Source organism: Schistocerca cancellata, chromosome 8, assembly GCF_023864275.1.
Source record: "Schistocerca cancellata isolate TAMUIC-IGC-003103 chromosome 8, iqSchCanc2.1, whole genome shotgun sequence".
In the NCBI taxonomy this organism is placed as follows: domain Eukaryota; kingdom Metazoa; phylum Arthropoda; class Insecta; order Orthoptera; family Acrididae; genus Schistocerca; species Schistocerca cancellata.
The window spans coordinates 82,771,831-82,789,917 of NC_064633.1; the positions used below are offsets into that span (position 1 = coordinate 82,771,831).

The 18,087-nt window shown below is 43.8% G+C and overlaps 1 protein-coding gene across 1 annotated transcript in view; it reads left to right on the forward strand.

Annotated features, from left to right (window-relative positions):
* LOC126095376 (myrosinase 1-like) overlaps positions 1–18,087 on the forward strand; it is a 73,734-nt gene that overhangs the window by 14,982 nt on the left and 40,665 nt on the right. The window contains exons 2-5 of the mRNA XM_049910181.1: positions 4,447–4,754; positions 12,455–12,589; positions 13,865–13,987; positions 14,123–14,240. Of these exons, the coding sequence (XP_049766138.1) occupies positions 4,447–4,754; positions 12,455–12,589; positions 13,865–13,987; positions 14,123–14,240 (684 nt within the window). The remainder of the gene's footprint in view (positions 1–4,446; positions 4,755–12,454; positions 12,590–13,864; positions 13,988–14,122; positions 14,241–18,087) is intronic.

Consider the following 18,087-nt stretch of genomic DNA (forward strand, 5'->3'; position numbering starts at 1 on the left):
TGTGTAAAGTTGTGTAAGCAAATACCATATTAGCTAGGGCTCCTTGTGCTTGCCAAACACATGATACACAAAGCAAGCATGTACCCCCCTGAGGATTAATGTAATTATACCCTCAGGTGTTACAGATTACAGCAATGGAATGAAATGTATCATGGAAAACTTTCTTTGTAATTCAAAAATCTTTAAAAATAAATGTTTTAAGTATAAAATTAATCACTGAAATGCGTGTCCTGTAGCATTAAATGTGCATCTTGTTGTAAGATTACCTCTGTGGAAGTGTCGTAGTTATTTTCCTCCGAAAGCTAAGTTCTGCATAAGCCAATGTACTTACCTCATGATAAACAAAAGTGAAATGCTTTGCGTAGAGATATCTTAGTTATTACGCTTATTGTTGTGATGATGAAAGTACTGTACTGTAACCTATTGTTGTGCTACGGAAAATGCTGTCTCCTTGTAGCTATACCACAAAAGTTACTACTAAAATATGTTTTACTTTCCAGAATAATTCAGAAAAACTGTGCAGATATAAAACAGATACACCGCAAAAGCAACATTGTAAATTGTCACTCATTAGTAACGTCGTGATATAATCGTGTAGCTGTCACATAAACTAACCACTGTATCCTCTGGTATCTCTCAGAAAGTACTTTATTTCAGAATGTATTTTCAAGTAAACCAAAATGTTGCATTAAAATCTCATTAGCAGTACTGGTAAATGTTCTAAGTATGTGAGCCTTATAGTCGTTACGTAATCGTGCAACTAACAAGCAAGAATGTACACACACAATAACACTGTGTCGTCTGTTCACAATAACAATGCATTCGTAATTTCTGTTTAAATAAGTTCTCTTGGTTCTTGACTGGATATTTAATTTCAAACATTGTTGCATGGTAACAGTTTCTAAGTCTGACAATGCATTCTAGAAATGTGAAGTGAAACGTTTTATGGCAAAGAGAAAGTTAAAAAGCAGATTATCTTTCAATAAACGGTTTTACATGTGAAATGTGGTTACTTTGAACATTAGTTAATTCATTACACGGTGGCGCTAACACACTACTTTCGTCTTCACTGTCGTGTCTCAGTTTACTTTGGAGCCTAGTATTACGTTTTTCACACGCCATTATTGTGACAATATTTCACACGGTAACACAGAAAAGCACAATTTGAAGAGCAACAATAAGAGAACACATTAACATAGCACTGAAAATAATATCTCGTTAATTGCAAGCGCAGCTGCAAAATACTTGGTGCAAATCTACATGCATATCACAACTGTTTTACTGTGCAACAATGAAACACTGCAACTACAAAGGAGATTCTCTCTACAATTACGTGCTAGCAATAAACAAAAGCTACACTAATTACACAAACTGCAAGAAAAAATCAGAAGATTCCAGTGAGGTATCCTCGGCTAAGGGTCGACATATGAAACGTCCCCTTAGAAAAATTATACAAGACTGTGCTCAAAGTGACACACAATATCTTTAGCGCAACGCAATCTGACTTTCAAAAATCCCTACAAAAGAATGGCCCTGACTAACATTAACCTATACGTTTCACAAATCACTTACCTCACCAAAAATCTTCGTTACTCGAACTACTGCAATACAGCGAGCGTCACTACTGCCAGCTTAATAATCATAATATATATAGCAGTTCATGCCATCCAGTATTAAAAATTACAAAACTCCGCCATCTCTCTCCCCACATCCACCACTGCTGGCGGCTCACCTCCAACTGCGCAATGCTACGCGCTGTTCACATCCAGCTGCCCAACACTACAATGGCTGACAACAATGCAAACTGGCCACAGACTGCACACAGCACAGCCAGTGATTTTCATACAGAGCGCTACGTAACGTTGCCAATAAGAAAACATAAACAGCCTACTTACACTACTATTCGTCACTACTGTGTTGTGATCTGAGTCTATATCTGCTCCTGGGTACGCCTTACAATCCAGTATCTGATTTCGGAATCTCTGTCTGACCATGATGTAATTTATTTGAAATCTTCCCGTATCAAGCGTTCCTTTTCAAGTATACCCCCTCCTTTTGTGATTCCTGAACAGAGTATTCGCTATTACTAGCTGAAGTTTATTACAGAAGTCAATTAATCTTTCTCCTCTCTCATTCCTTGTGCCAAGCCGACATTCGCCTGTAACTTTTTCTTCTTCTCCTTCCCCTAGAACTGCATTCCAGTACACCACGACTATTAGATTTTCATATCCTTTTGCGTATTGTATTATACTTCTAATATTCTCATATACTTTCTCTATCTCTTCATCTTCAGCTTGCGACGTCGGCACGTATACGTGAACTATCGTTGTCGGTGTTGGTTTCCTGTCGATTCTGATAAAAACAACCGTATCACTGAACTGTTCACAGTAACACACTCTCTCCCCTACCTTCCTATACGTAACGAATCCTACTCCCGTTATCCCATTTTTTGCTGCCGTTTATATTACCCGTACTGACTGACCTGACCAGATATCCTTCCACTTCACTTCACTGACCCCTACTATATCGACATTGAGCCTTTTCATTTCCCTTTTCATGTTTTCTAGTTTCCCTACCACGTCCAAGCTCCTGCCATTCCACGTCCCGACTCGTAGAACGTTATCCTTCCGTTGATTATTCAATCTTTTTCTCATGGTAACCTCCTCCTTGGAAATCCTCTCCCGGAGATCCGAATGGGGGACTATTCCGAAATCTTTTGCTAAAGGAGAGATCATCGTGACACTTCTTCAATTACAGGCCACACACACATGTCTAGTGGATACACGTTACGTGTCTTTAATGCAATGGTTTACATTGCCTTCTGCGTCTTCATGCCGTTGATCTTTGTTGATTCTTCCGCATTCAGGGCCTGTTCCCCACCCCTAGGACAAAAGAATGCCGTGAATCTCTGTCTGATCCTGCGCCCTCTTTGGCAAGTCCTTTAGCAGAATGAGGGTGACTTCTTGTGTCGGAAGTCACTATGCTACGCTAATCCCTCACGTGCATATACCTACTGTATCCCGCTCTGTCAAGGAACTGTACTTTTTTAAATCTCGTTGACCCTACAGCGTTTATCCTTTAATAATCAATACAATGCCGGGTTAAATAATATAACTCAGAGCGTATTTCATACCTTTATTTCATAACAGTTACCAGATCTCATGGAGGCGGTTCAGCAAAAAAGTTCGTTGAAGTTTGTCCGTTCTCTGTTAGTGCCCATTTGCACTTTTCTTAAAACGCGCAAGAAAGCATCAGAAAAAGCTGTGTGTGTGTGTGTGTGTGTGTGTGTGTGTGTGTGTCTACACTCGTCTCACAGACAGCCGTCAGTACAGAACGCCTGCAGAGGAAGCTCTGATCGCCTCGCGTCTTAGCAGGAAGTCAACAGTTCATTTCTCCGCTGTTCCTGCATTTCACGCCGTGGCACTGAGCAGCACGAGTAGAAGAAAACGTTCATTACGGGTTAGCATACGGGGTTGAAGTGGAAGCCTTAAATTTCTCCGAACTATTACGATGAAAATACGGAATTTCATTAAATGTAAATATTCGATTGCGTGTCTCTAGAAACATTGTCTTTGCTGTGTATTAGACATGCTATTCCTGTTTATCGAGGACCTGTGCTTCAAACTCTGTCAAATAAGCACGTTTTTGGTACGTAAAGATCCTCACTGCCAGCACCATTTATCTTTGAGGCGTCTACAGCTTGAACCTGTGACCTTTAAATTCTATTTTACTTTTAATTTCCTGCACTGTTGTCTGATATCTACACTATTTGAACATAGAGCATATTCAGATTAATGCTGTATCGGGTTTGCTTTTGTTGTGATAATCTTTTCTCCTGATGTCAAAAACAGACAGCTTCAGTTAGTAATGTCCAATTAAATCACTCTCGTGTCCTTTGCACTATCTTGCCATATTCTGCTGTCATTATTGTCGAAACCACTTTGTCAGATCACCGCGGTAACTTTGAATGCACAGATGCGGACATCGTCACTGCCTGAAAGTGCACATGTGAGTGAACGCTTCGATTTGTATCGGCAACATTCGTAGAATATCGCGCACGGGACGAGATTTTTTGGTGGTCGCATAAGCTGAGCAGAAGAGGTGGTGAATGAAGCTACTGGCGCAGGGGTCCGAGGTCAGCAGCCGCTGCGGGCGGTTTAGTTGGCTGTTTTGGGGGAGGGGACCAAACAGCTAAGGTCGTCGGTGCCATCGGGTTAGGGAAGGATGGGGGAGGAAGTCGGCCGCGCCCTTTGAAAAGAACCATCCTGGCACTTGCCTGAAGCCGTTTATGGAAACCACAGAAAAGCCTAAATCAGGACGGCGTCTGAACCGTCGTCCTCCCGAATGCGAGTCCACACCTCACTCGGTGTGGGTGGCTGACATAGGCCCTAAGGGGTCAGTGAAACAGAGTTGTCGGGCATCATATTTATTGGGATTAATTTACAGCACTGATCGTCTTCTCCAGCGCAGCGGCAGGCGTGCTGATTCGCACACTCGAGTGTGAGAAGGAATGCGTCGTCAGCCGCGTCCGTTGTGCAGGTCAGGACCCAACAGCGAGTAGTGCGGGTGGCCAGGCTGCGAACCTGCAGGCGCCAGCGTGCGATAGCTCACTGACAGCTGGTGCGGCCCGCCCCGAGAGGGACGTGCGCTTCAGTGGGTGCCGACAGCGTACCGTGGCGGTGGGCGCCGTGGAGGCGGGTGCACAGGACCCAAACCAGCAGCACAGCGTACTGACAGAGAGGCGGTACTGCCAGGTAGGCGGTGCGAAGGTGTCTCGCCTGACAGGTTGTAGGCGGTTTTTAACCGTCAGCCCTTCACCAGTGGAAGGCGACAAAGCAGCAGTGGCAGCTTGCAGCAGTTAAGTCCCACTACAGTCGGCTGGCTGTGGCCCCGGAGATGAAGATAAGGCTTCAGAATCGGTGGTGGGGTAAGACTGGGAGAGTGGATCACTTGCTTCAATGTGGGAGAGATGGAGCACAGTTAAATTTAGCTTCAAGGCATGTTGAAAAATCCTACTGAACATTGCCGCAGTCTCAGGTTATGCTTATTTGTCGGAAGATTCGTTTGTGCATGGTGCAGGGAATCGCAATTGAATCTCAATGTAGACAAGTGTAATGTGCTGCGAATACATAGATAGAAAGATCCCTTATAATTTAGCTACAAAATAGCACGTCAGCAACTGGAAGCAGTTAATTCCATAAATTATCTGGGAGTAGGCATTAGGAGTGATTTAAAATGGAATGATCATATAAAGTTGATCGTCGGAAAAGCAGATGCCACGCTGAGATTCATTGGAAGAATCCTAAGGAAATGCAATCTGAAAACAAAGGAAGTAGGTTACAGTACGCTTGTTCGCCCACTGCTTGAATACTGCTCACCGGTGTGGGATCCGTACCAGATAGGGTTGATAGAAGAGATAGAGAAGATCCGACGGAGAGCAGTGCGCTCGTTACAGGATCATTTAGTAATCGCGAAAGCGTTACGGAGATGATAGATAAACTCCAGTGGAAGACTGCAGGAGAGACGCTCAGTACGGGCTTTTATTGAAGTTTCGAGAACATACCTTCACCGAGGAGTCAAGCAGTATATTGCTCCCTCCTACGTATATTTCGCGAAGAGACCATCAGGATAAAATCAGAGAGATTAGAGCCCACACAGAGGCATACCGACAATTCTTTTTTCCACGAATAATACGAGATTGGAATAGAAGGGAGAACCGAAGAGGTACTCAAGGTACCCTCCGCCACACACCGTCATGTGGCTAGCGGAGTATGGATGTAGATGTAGACGTAGATGTCAGCAAAATGAAGAGCAGAATCTCACGCAGAGGGCAACTGATCCCAAGCACGTCAAAAGAGCAGAGTCATCTGCAAAAGTCAAATTCCTACATAACTTCGGACTCCACCACTTCTAAACCTATAAGATTAACACCTAAAAACTACTACCCCTAAGCTAACACAGACCAAACTTATGGGAGAACTACTATTCCGTCTATTGATAAAACCACGACTTTAAAGAAGGCAGCAGCTGTATTCAGAGTGTTAAACTCTGCTCAAAATATTGAAACTGTAGAGAAAAAGGAGAATAACAAAATGGAGGAAACAGAAAAAGCACAAAAAGATCACTAAATGGAAATACTAGTGAACAAAAAAAAAGACTGAAGAAACTAAAAAACAAAAGTGCTGCAAGTTGCTCACCATTTTCATCAGATGCATGCATTGTAGAAAATTACAAAAATAACGTTGATGCGTGGGGTGAAATGAACGTGCTGGGTGTGGTGAAATCCATTACACGAAAGTAATAGTAATGACGACTGGATTCAGTGTGCTTCCTGGTCTGGTTGCTCTGGTCAGATTGCTCACGTGAATGCTGCTCGACTTTTGCTAATTAATGCAACTGCTGTGGCTAGCGAAAGACAGGCTAATGTTCGAGCAGAACCAACACCTCATTACAAAAGTCTATATTCAATCAAGTTTTATAATAAACTGATAAAATTGTTTTAAAGTGACACATTTAATCTTATTATTCTGTATTCATTACCACGCACTACAGATAAAAATTTGTTATTTTAATTGATTCTTTTTATTCATGCATACCTATTATCATATCGTCCATCTCTCTCAGTACTTTGGTCCGTCTCGCCCACACATCTATGGATGAGATGCACCACTCATGTAGATGTTCATTTTATCATATCTTATTTTGGCAGTGTCTCAGTAAGGTGGTATGTTGTACATAACTTTATATGACACTCGGTACGAACACACTGCCAGAATTCAAAAAAAAAGTTTTAGAAAAGAAACAAATTTTATGCTGAAGAAGAAAAGCAGCTGCGCTCGGAGCTTACATGTTATGTTTCCGTGGTGGAAGGTTCGCGGACTGACGCATTATCAGCTTCAACAATGTGCCGTTTGTGTTTCTTGATTACAGCTCGGCTTCATGTGGCAATGTGTTACGAGCGGCGCCCTGCCTCCTGCAACTCTTTGCGTGTCTCAGACACATAGTATGAGCCGGATCTGATTCTCTGCCGAACGTCCGCCGCTCGTGGTCTCGCGGTAGCGTTCTCGCTTCCCGAGCACGGGGTCCCGGGTTCGATTCCCGGCGGGGTCAGGGATTTTCACCTGCCTCGAGATGACTGGGTGTTTGTGTTGTCCTCATCATTTCATCATCATCCAGGAAAGTGGCGAATTTGGACTGAGCAAAGATTGGGTAATTGTACGGGCGCTGATAACCACGCAGTTGAGCGCCCCACAAACCAAACATCATCATCATCATCTCTGCCGTTCCGCCAACTAATAACTTCAAAAATTTATGTGCGCACTCGGAAATTGAATTTGCTATGCAACTCTGTGTACGATGTATTTGGTCAGGAGATCCCATCTGGGGAGTTAGCCACCTCGTGCCAGTTTTTTTTTCTTTTTTCCTTTTTTACTTGCGAGTCGATGAGGATGAAGTGGTGATTCAGGCAACGTATACGCCCCGTCCCTAGAGGAGAAAATGGACGACTCGGCCGGTATTCGTACCCTCGCCTTCGTTATAAAAGTCACCAAAGCTAACGACACGGAACAGACTTGCCTTTGGTTCCATGCAACATGAAGCCGGAAGGTGAGGGTAACGAGTTTAGGCATACGCAATTCTAAATGTTGTGTTCTCTTTGCCGTTTTTATGTCGTCTCGCTGTCTCTGTAGAGCTGTACCCTGGGAAGCAAGGAGACGGTGTTTGTTGGTGGCCGGTTTCCTCGTTCTGTAACACAAACTGCACGCAATTAATAACTGTGTTCTATATTCATAAAGAAAGAGCTACTTAAGCCAAGTTTCCATGTTCTGTGGAACAAGCTCTCTTCTGTAAAGTCCATATAGCCTCAATGCTGTAAAGTCTGCTATGGTCACTATAAAGTTGCTATGTGCTGCCCGTCTCTGTGCCAGAGGCTAAGTCTGTGGCTGCATCTTGGTGACACGCTGCAACTCCACATCGCACAGACTCGAACTAACTGAAACAGGCTCGAACTGACTGACTGACTAACTGGCTAAAACTCGAACCAACTGCCCAACTAACTGACCCTTTGGTCCGTGGCGGCGATCCTAAATACTGGCGGCTGAGAGGGCGTTGCCTCTGTCGATACTCTCGTAACCTCTATGCCGCATGGAGTGCTGGCGCCAGCGTACGCCAGCACACTGGAGACACTTGTTGTAGACGAAAAGCATCTGTTGTTCGTCTTTTTCTTTTCACATTGGACACTTCAGGATTACGCTATTTCAACTGGGTTTTTCCTATTTCTTGAGCCTGGGCTTTAACTTTAGCACAGTATTCCCACATTTGTTTGCTATAGTGTTCCTTCCTCGCTTCAGTCCACGTTTTGCCAGTTTTTAGTTTTCGCTTGGAACCAAGGTGCTCCTGGAGTTTATGGATATCCTCAGTTTATCGAATGCAATCAATAGATATCAAATGCTTCACATCCTTAATGATGTGTGCCTATTCTTCCTTCTTCCGTAGTACAAATTGCAATAGCAATGGAGTGTTTCTTATATATGCGATGATGCGGCTCGAATACTGCTCAGACGGGCTTGAAGTTATATGTTACAATATAAACTTTACAGATAATAGTTTCCACTCGTATGTGGAATACATCTACATCTATACTCCGCAAACAATCTTACGGTGTGTCCTCCGGTGTTGTCCTCAATTCTTGAGATCTTTTTCTAATTCGGTGAACCAGACATCTTTGATTTTATTGTTGAGAAAGTGACGGAAAATCCGATTGATCAACCTTGTAGCACTCATACCGATAATGTGGCTATAGAAAACTATGGTCCCTGTGATCGTTTCTACGTGTGTATAGAGTTCATGTTTGTATAGTCTCCTGAATCCGCCATTTTCTTTGATCTGACCTAGGAACTACCTCAAGATTTGTCCTTCAAATTTCTCGATCAGAATTTTTTTATCATAACTTGGCAGCCTGTGCAGTAATGTTACACCTCGGCATTAACACTGTCCTTTTCTTGTAGATACTTTTAGTTAGTTGATGTGCTGTTTAAATTTTTACGACCCGTGATGCGAAGGCTTCTTTTTCAGAGTAGTTTCGCCAGACTCACTCTTCTACGCAACTGAACCTCTCCATCCCTTTACCGTTCCCTTCTTTTACCTCCAATATTCTGGGTAGTGACGTTATGGTCGTAACAAATTCAGTTTTCTCGAAGGAGATCTCAAGTCCCACCTATGCTGCCTGTGTATCCAGTCCATTGATTTACGCTGCAGCTGTATATAACGAACCGCAGAAAACATTCAAGGTCATCTGCAAAGACCAGGTAGATCAACCTCAAATTTATGTTCCTCGGCCGACCCTGAGTCCATTTTTAACACATTTGTCACTCATTGTCTCCGGCCACGCGTGGATCTTTTCTTGAGTACACAGCTGAATAGAAGGGGCGAGACTCCGACTCCGGAACTGATCTCAAAAAGCTTCTGAAATCTCTTCCATGAACTTCTCTTTGGGGGTGGTTTCGGTAAGAGTCTGTCAGATGATAATCCGTGTTTTATTATATAAGCCGAATCGTTTGAGGTTTTTGGTAGGAGTAGTTCGCTCAATTGAATCAAAATCCTTTTTGAAGTCTACGAAGGTAACAACGAATTTCTCAAAAGTGCATCGTGTGTTCAGCTCATGAACCGTTTTCCTGTCGTAGCCTGAAGCGCTTTTGAAAGAAGCTTCTAGATTATTAAGAGAAGAGAGATGCCACGATATATGCTTACATCAGTTCAGTCTTCTTTCCAGTGAAGTGGGTGGACCAATGCGGAGAACTACTCAGACGTAAGTTCCTCAGTTTCTCAGATGTATCGGATTATCAAAGGTAGTTCCCTGCTATCCTCCAAATTTCAGCAGTTATTGAGTCTTCACCTGATACTTTTGAGTTCTTTAGATTCATTAATTTCTTCTTATGTAGGAGGTAACGAGTCAGAACGGTTGGGTTCGCTTTCTTCGAACTTGAAACTTGGTTTCGGAGCCTCGCAACTGTAGAAGCAATCGAAATTATGTGCCAGAATATGGTAATCATCTTTATTATTGCAGGCAACTTTAACATCGGGCCTCTGAGGTGTAGACTTGGGGAATTGTACTTGCAGAAGTTAAGAATTAACTCGCAGTTTCGATGCATGCATGTCGGACGGAACATTGCTTCGTACTATACACACTGAAGAGCCAAGGAAACTGGTACACCTGCCTGATATCGTGTAGGGCCCCCGCCAGCATGCAGAAGTGCCTCAACACGACGTGCCATGGATTCGACTAATGTCTGATGTAGCGCTAGAGGGAATTGACACCATGAAGCCTGCAGGGTTTTCCATAAATCCATAAGAGGGGTGCAGATCACTTCTGAACAGCACTTTGCAAGGCATCCCGGATATGCTCAATAAGCTTCATATCTGGGGAGTTTGGTGGCCAGCGAAAGTGTTTAAACTCAGAAGAGTGTTCCTGAAGCCACTCTGTAGTAATTCTGGACGAGTGGGGTGTCGCATTGCCCTGCTGGAATTGCCCAAGTCTGTCGAAATCCACAATGGACATGAATGGATGCAGGTGATCAGACAGGATGCTTACGTACGTATCTAGATGTATCAGGGGTCCCATATCACTCCAACTGCACACTCCCCGCGCCATTACAGAGCCTCCACCAGCTTGAACGGTCCCCTGCTGACATGCAGGGTCCATGTATTGACGAGATTGTCTCCATATCTGTAAACGTCTATCGCTCGATACAGTCTGTTTGTCCGAACAAGTAACGTGTTTCCAGTCATCAACAGACCAATGTCGGTGTTGATGGGCCCAGGCGAGGCGTAAAACTTTGTGTCGTGCGGTCATCAAGGATACACGAGTGGGCCTTCGGCTCCGAAAGCCAAAATTGATGATGTTTCGTCGGATGCTTCTCATGCTGAAACTTGTTGATGGCCCAGCATTGAAATCTGCAGCTATTTGCAGAAGAATTGGACTTCTGCCACGTTGAACGATTCTCTTCAGTCGTCGTTGGTTCCGTTCTTGCAGGATCTTGCTCCAGCCGCAGTGATGTCGGAGATTCGATGTTTTACCAGATTGCCGATATTCACGATACAACTCGTGAAACTGTCGTACGGGAAAATCCCCACTTCATCGTTGCTTCAGAGATGCTGTGTCCCACCGCTCATGCGTCGGATATGACGCCATATTCAAACTCACTCAAATCTTGATAACCTGCCATTGTAGCAGCAGTAACCGATCTATCAACCGCGCCAGACACTTGTTGTCTTATATACGAGTTGCCGACCCTGGATGTTTACATATATCTGTATTTGAATACGCATGCCTAGGCCAGTTTCTTTGGCGCTTCAGTGTAGTACAACACAGACACTACACTACAGTACTGCATTCCGTAGGAAGGTGATGTGACGAGTGAAGGCAGTGTCTCACTCTGTGCGGGAATCACGGGATTATAATGCGAGCATAAGAGTGTGAAGACATCACAACAAACGGAGATTTGGGCCGCTCCTGGAAACGTGCTTGGATCGCTGAAGTGGTTAAGGTAGTCGCTCGCGACAAGTGGGAGATCCGGTTTCGAGTTCCGATGAACCATAATGGATTTGCTTGCTACTCAGGTGCCATGCAGTAAGCAGACCACGTTCCAAGTCAATGAGCTCTTCTGATCGACTTACTCTGCCGTCACTGCTTTTCTACTGACAACACAATACTCCCCGCCTCTTTTTGTTATTGACATGTTCACTCCTCGTGACAATCAGCGGTCAATTCCGCATTATATAGTGATCTCCGGTCACTTTAGATCAGATATCGTATCTATTGCTATACTGGGACATACTGTGTGACAACCACACGGAAGCATCATAACATCTATTCCGAAGGAAGTTTCTGAAACAGAAGCCAAATTTCAGTTCACATGGTGTTAGGAATTACGTGTGGAGGCAGCAAAAATGTTTATATTGTGTGATGTGGCGACAACTGACGACGTATATAAGCTTTCTATAGCTCGACTGCTTCTGGAATCGGAAATGAGTGAATGTCATTTTATGGATTTCCTCCTCATTGTCTGCAACATTTTTATCCGCATTCGTTTGTTTTCACGAGAGTGAGGAAGCCGATAACCCCATCATTGAGCGTCCATAAGCTCTAAACACACACTCAGACACACACACACTGCTTCTAGAAACAGTACCAACTGAATATCAGTTCTAGATAAGTTGCAAAATTTCTTTTCTATCTGTCGATCGATATACCAGTTAGATGACGAGGAAGAATATAAGAACTTTCAAGGAACATGCAGACGTATCATTATTCTTTACTGGTTTATAATATTGAACAATAAATAAGAAATTATGTTGATTAGGCTTTCAAATTTAAAAAAAACAACAGGTGAACTGTTGTAATGTATACACGTATGATGTTGTTGTCACTCGCTGTTTACACACTGTGATGCAACAGGCGGACGTGTACCGCTTCTCGATATCCTGGCCACGTGTCCTTCCAACTGGAGATCTTGACGTCATCAACCAGGCTGGCATCGACTACTACAACAACCTCATCAACGAGCTGCTCGCCAATGGAATTCAGCCTTTGGTGAGTCGGGGTAAAGAGTTTTCATTTCAAACAGGATCATCTAGAAGGGTATGCATTTGAAGCTTGCAGTTCAGCAATTCTAGCTTTGAATTTTGCAATACATTTCTTTCTTTCTTGTGTGTGTCTATCTCTTCATGGTAACATAACTGATAAAACCGTCATTTTCTACAGTCTGGCCCACACATTCGACTCGTAACAGTACTCTGCGTGTTTTCCTGTCTACTCATCAACTCTACTGCTAAATTAACCAATTCGGATGGCTAGTCCCATGAGCTCATTTCTTATTGAATCGGTGTTATATGGTTTTGGCCACCAGTTCATGAGTCAGCTACTAACGTTATAAATTTTGGTAGCAAAAGGAGAAAGGGGTGAGTGCCAATTAGACTATCTTTATGGTGCCCCTGCGGAAAGATGGGAAATAAAACTGATGACGTTGTTGGTGAGAATCTTGCCGGCCAGTGTGGCCGAGCGGTTCTAGGCGCTTCAGTCTGGAACCGTGCGACCACTACGATTGCAGGTTCGAATCCTGCCTCGGGCAGGGGGCTGATGACCTCAGATGTTAAGTGCCATAGTGCTCAGAGCGCTTTGAACCATTTTTTGAGAATCTGTATTAACATTTAGTCCTTTCACATATTTACATCTTCAGCTGTATCCCGGTTCCGACAATATGCGAGGTGCCACTAAAATTTCCCCAAAAATGTGAACATTTGCTTCACATCTTAAATTTAACCCTCTCCTTCAACGTAGTCCCCTCGCACCTGTATGCAACACAAATTTCTTTTTTCAGGAAATTCTCTTCTTGCTATTGACAGTATGCATTATTTATCCTCTCTACTTCGGCCGTCATCAGGTATTTTGGTGCCCAAATAGCAACACTCATCTACCACATTTAGTGTCTCACTTCCTAATCTAATTCACTCAGCATCACGTGAGTTAATTCGTCTACATTTCATTAGCGCAAACTCTTTTCAAGAACTGATCTTCCAAGTCCGTGGCCCTCTCTGACGTATGATAATGTCAACGGCAAACCTCCAAATTTTAATTCTTCTCCCTGCAGATTAACGCCCTTTCCAAATAGCCCATGGTTTCCTTTACTGCTTGTACAATGTACAGATGGAATAACATCGGGGATAGGCTGCAATCCTGTCTTACTGTCCTTTTAGTGTCCTTCAATTCTTGCAAGTTTTATTTAAGCTCTCGTTCCCTCTATTTTATCGCTGCTCCCAGACTGCAGAGAAGTGTAATCTCCTGAATTTGGTGGTGTGTTGGCTGTAGGTGACTATGTACCACTGGGACCTGCCGCAGGCGCTGCAGTACCTCGGGGGCTGGCCCAACGAGCTGATGGTCGACTACTTTGTGGAGTACGCCAGGATACTATTCGAAAACTTTGGGGACAGGGTGAGTCCCAGTCAAGCTCAACTTTCTTATTGGAGTATTTTTTTCGAACATTAGGAAAACATCTCCATTCACAGGTGAAATGGTGGATCACGTTCAACGAACCAGCCGTTTTCGTGAGTTGGTATGCGGCCATAGGCATGGCTCCCTCACAGAACGCCTCCGGAATCGGCGACTACCTGTCCCCACACACTGCTCAAGGCGCACGCACGCGTCTGGCACCTGTACGACGAGCAGTACAGAGCGACACAGAACGGTGAGTGTTCTATTGCACCTTCATTAGTCGCTTAATCACGGATACTGATCACTTCCATTGTAGTCTGTTTTCTGTACACTGAGGTGATAAAAGTCGAGATATTCACATATACAGATGGCAGTAAGATCGCATACACAAGGTATAACGGGGCAGCGCATTGGCCGAACTGTCATTTGTACTCGAGTGATTCGTGTGGAAATGTTTCCGACGCCAGATTTCGCCGCACTCTTGACACTGTAGATCTCGAAATACTGAATTCCCTAACGAGAATTAACAGAGATTAAACGAGAGATGATAGTTGGAGCTAGACGCATGAGACATTCCAGTTCGGAAATCGTTAGGGAATTCAATATTCCGCAGTGGCGAACGGCCTTCACTTAAGGACCGAGAGCAGCGGTGTTTGTGTAGTGTTGTCAGTGCTAACAGACAAGCAGCACTGCGCGAAACAACTGCAGAAAGCAATTTGAGACTACGACGAACGTATCCGTTAGGACAGTGTGGCGAAATCTGGCGTTAACGGGCTATGTAAGCAGACGACCTCTGGTAACAGGATGAAACTGCCTGCAGCGCCACTCCTGGGGTCGTGACCGTATCGGTTGGACCCTCGACGAGTGGGCCTGGTCAGACGAGTCCCGATTTCAGTTGGTAAGAGCTGATTGAACGTTTAGAGCGTGGTACAGACCCCACGAAGCCATGGACCCAAGTTGTCAACAAGGCACTGTGCAAGTTGATGGTGGCCCCAAAATCGTATGGACTGTGTTTACATGGAGTGGACTGCGTCCTCTGTTCCAACAGAACCTATCATTGACTGGAAATGTTTGTGTTCGGCTCCCTGGAGACCACGAGTGGACTTGATGTTCCAAAAAACGATGGTCTTTTTATGGATGACAGTGCGCCATGCCACCGGGCTACAGTTGTGCGCGATTGGTTTGAAGAACATTCTGGACAGTTAGAGAGAGTGGTTCGACCACCCAGATCGTCTGACATGAATACCACTGAAAATTTGTGGGACATAATCGAGAGGTCAGTTCGTACACAAAATCCTGCACCGACAACACTTTCGCAACTGTGGACGGCTATAGAGGCAGCGTGGCTCAGCGTTTCTGCAGGGGACTTCCAGCGACATGTTGGGTCCACGCCAGGTCGAGCTGCTACACTATGCCGGGGAAAAGGAGGTCCGTCAAGATATTGGGAGACACCCCACGACTTTTGTCGCCTCAGTGTATCTCTGCACATCTTCCATTTTTATATACTTAGTGCTATTCCCTTGATTTTGTACACGTTTATACTAATGTGGACAACTTTCATTAACTCACGATTAAACAACCACAGAATGAAGTTAAAGTTCGCACTACCTAAACAAGCTGCATCGGTGCGATTGAGCAAACTTGGTGGTCAAAGAATGGTACCCGAAACTCTGTAACTCTTTTCAGACTCCTTATTAGAACGGGAATTATTACTCCGTATAACAGTCTATAATCGAATCCAGTAGCAGGCAACCAGGTTTCAGTACCACCTCGCGAGGATGAGGTCAACAGTCATCACTAGGCGAATGATACGTCAGCGGAGCTCGCGGTCGCTTCTAGGTTGCGCGACCAGTAACGTGGAGCCGTACTTGTCCTGAGCTGCTTTCACGTACAAACATCGATTCATTCTCTGACGAAATCGATGTCGCTATCCGGGTGAGACACAAGACTTCATATGTATACGAGAGCTCAAAAACTTTTATTTCACTGTGTAAATAACGGAAACAACGAGATAAAGGTCCGTATGCTACAAGTCCGCACTCGGACGAACTCACAACAGAAACTACATAAGCAAATTTATGGAAACTATATTTTGTCACAATTTAATCGTGTCAGGCAGAAAACACTTTGAGGATGTATTTGACAGCGCGAGGTACATGAAACACTATCTGGTACCATGTGAAAGCAATCACAAAGAAAAGTTGGGTCAGTTACTAAAATTACCTCCACGAGTTATCAGAAAAGCTAGAGAAATATTATTTAAGCAAATATATTGCAGAAGAAGCACTGTAAGAAACTGTTTGATACCACAAGACACACGTGGTCGGAATCACTAAGAGGTATCGACTAATTCAAGGAATAAGAAACCATGTAACATCAAAATAATGGAAGGCACTATTCAAATAAACTGCACTCTGAAAAGAATGGAGAATCATAAATTATTCCCTAACTAGCCTCGACATTCTAACAGCTATGGATCTCTATGTTGACTCTCAGTGCAGCCAAAAAACGTACTGGATGGACCTACTGTGACCAGTCCCAAGAAGCCCGTGTTTTCTCGAGATTTCTCGCTCCACACACATCCCGCCAAAACCCAATGGACACAGAAAAAAAAAGTGACCAATGCCAACTACTGCAACTTAAGCCGCTAGACCTCTTTGCTGTGTTATCTCCGTGTCTATTCACGGAGCTAAGGTTTTCGAGTTTATATTCTTTGCAAACCGATGGCCTTATGAAAGTTGCTAGGTCATCGCTGTAGCTACAGTCTCAAAAAGAGAAAAGGAGCACGCTAAACATGTCATTAACCTACACGTGTCGGTAATTTTTCTCATTATTGCCCATATTTTACTCTTTTAAGCCAAAGAGAGACTTAATATCGCTCGTCTTGTGAAACGGGTCGGCCCTATACTCTGCTCATACATTTTCCTCTCTTGAAGGCTACCGGTAACAGGAGCTCAGACATTCGTACTTGTCGTACATATGACAGAATCACAAACCCACACGAATTTTATAGGAAAAGTTTTTACTTTCCTATAGCTTGCTTTAAATCTGTTCGTCGTGTACTTGATTTTTACTCTAATGGGAACTTCAGTATGAATTGAGTTACAAATTGTTGGAAGACCTCTCGTATGACATACAAACGTGACTAGCCGCAAAATGCAATCGTAACATGTGTGAAATTACCTCCACAGCAGATTTGTAGACCTTGTAGTGTTTCGTAGCATATAACTCTAATCAGTTATGTGAGAAATCGGTAATCTAAATTCAGTTCCTTGCTATACTTCTCACAACAGATGGATGATTCTGTTAAGTTTTTGATAGCTGGGAAGACCATGAGAAGTGCTGAAACGCAGTCACGCTTTCGGCACACAAACCAAATCAGATGTGATATAATCGGTTAGAGCATAGACATCTTAGACTATAGCATTGTTGTTAATTAATTAAATGTGCAACTCGGGATACCCTTGGTCTCTCTGAATAATCAAAATAGTGTCTCTCCCGGAAATTAATGTCTGCATGATGAATTATCCGTCCCCACGCATAGCAATACGGAAATGTCGGACTCCGGGTACGCCTGGTGGGCACACGCTATTCGTATACGGGCATGCTGTTAGAAACAAGCTCAATAACTATGCGACTTATGATGCTTAATAGCAATTTGTAAAGTAGTAGGTCACCCGTGATCTAGGGATACCAGCACGGTAGCTCAGCGTGTTCGGTCAGAGAGCTGGTTGGTCTCCGTAATAAAAGAAAAACTGAGTGAAGGGTCAAGAAAACGAACTTCAACGGATGTCATATGACGTCCGCTAAGACCAAATATTACAAATCTGTCCCGGGTTTAAAACTCGCCACCGCTTAAATTTTGATTAATAATCAGCATTGGCGGTCGAAGACATCTGGCATAAGAAGTTATCCTCATTCTGCCATTCACCTATGCACTTGGAGTGGGAAACTGCCCCTAAAGGCGGAAGAATCAACAAAGATCAACGGCATGAGGATGCAAAAGGCAATAGGAAGCACTGCATTAAAGACACATAACGTGCATCCACAGGACATGTGGCCTGTAACTGAAGAAGTGTCATGATGATCTCTCCGTTTGC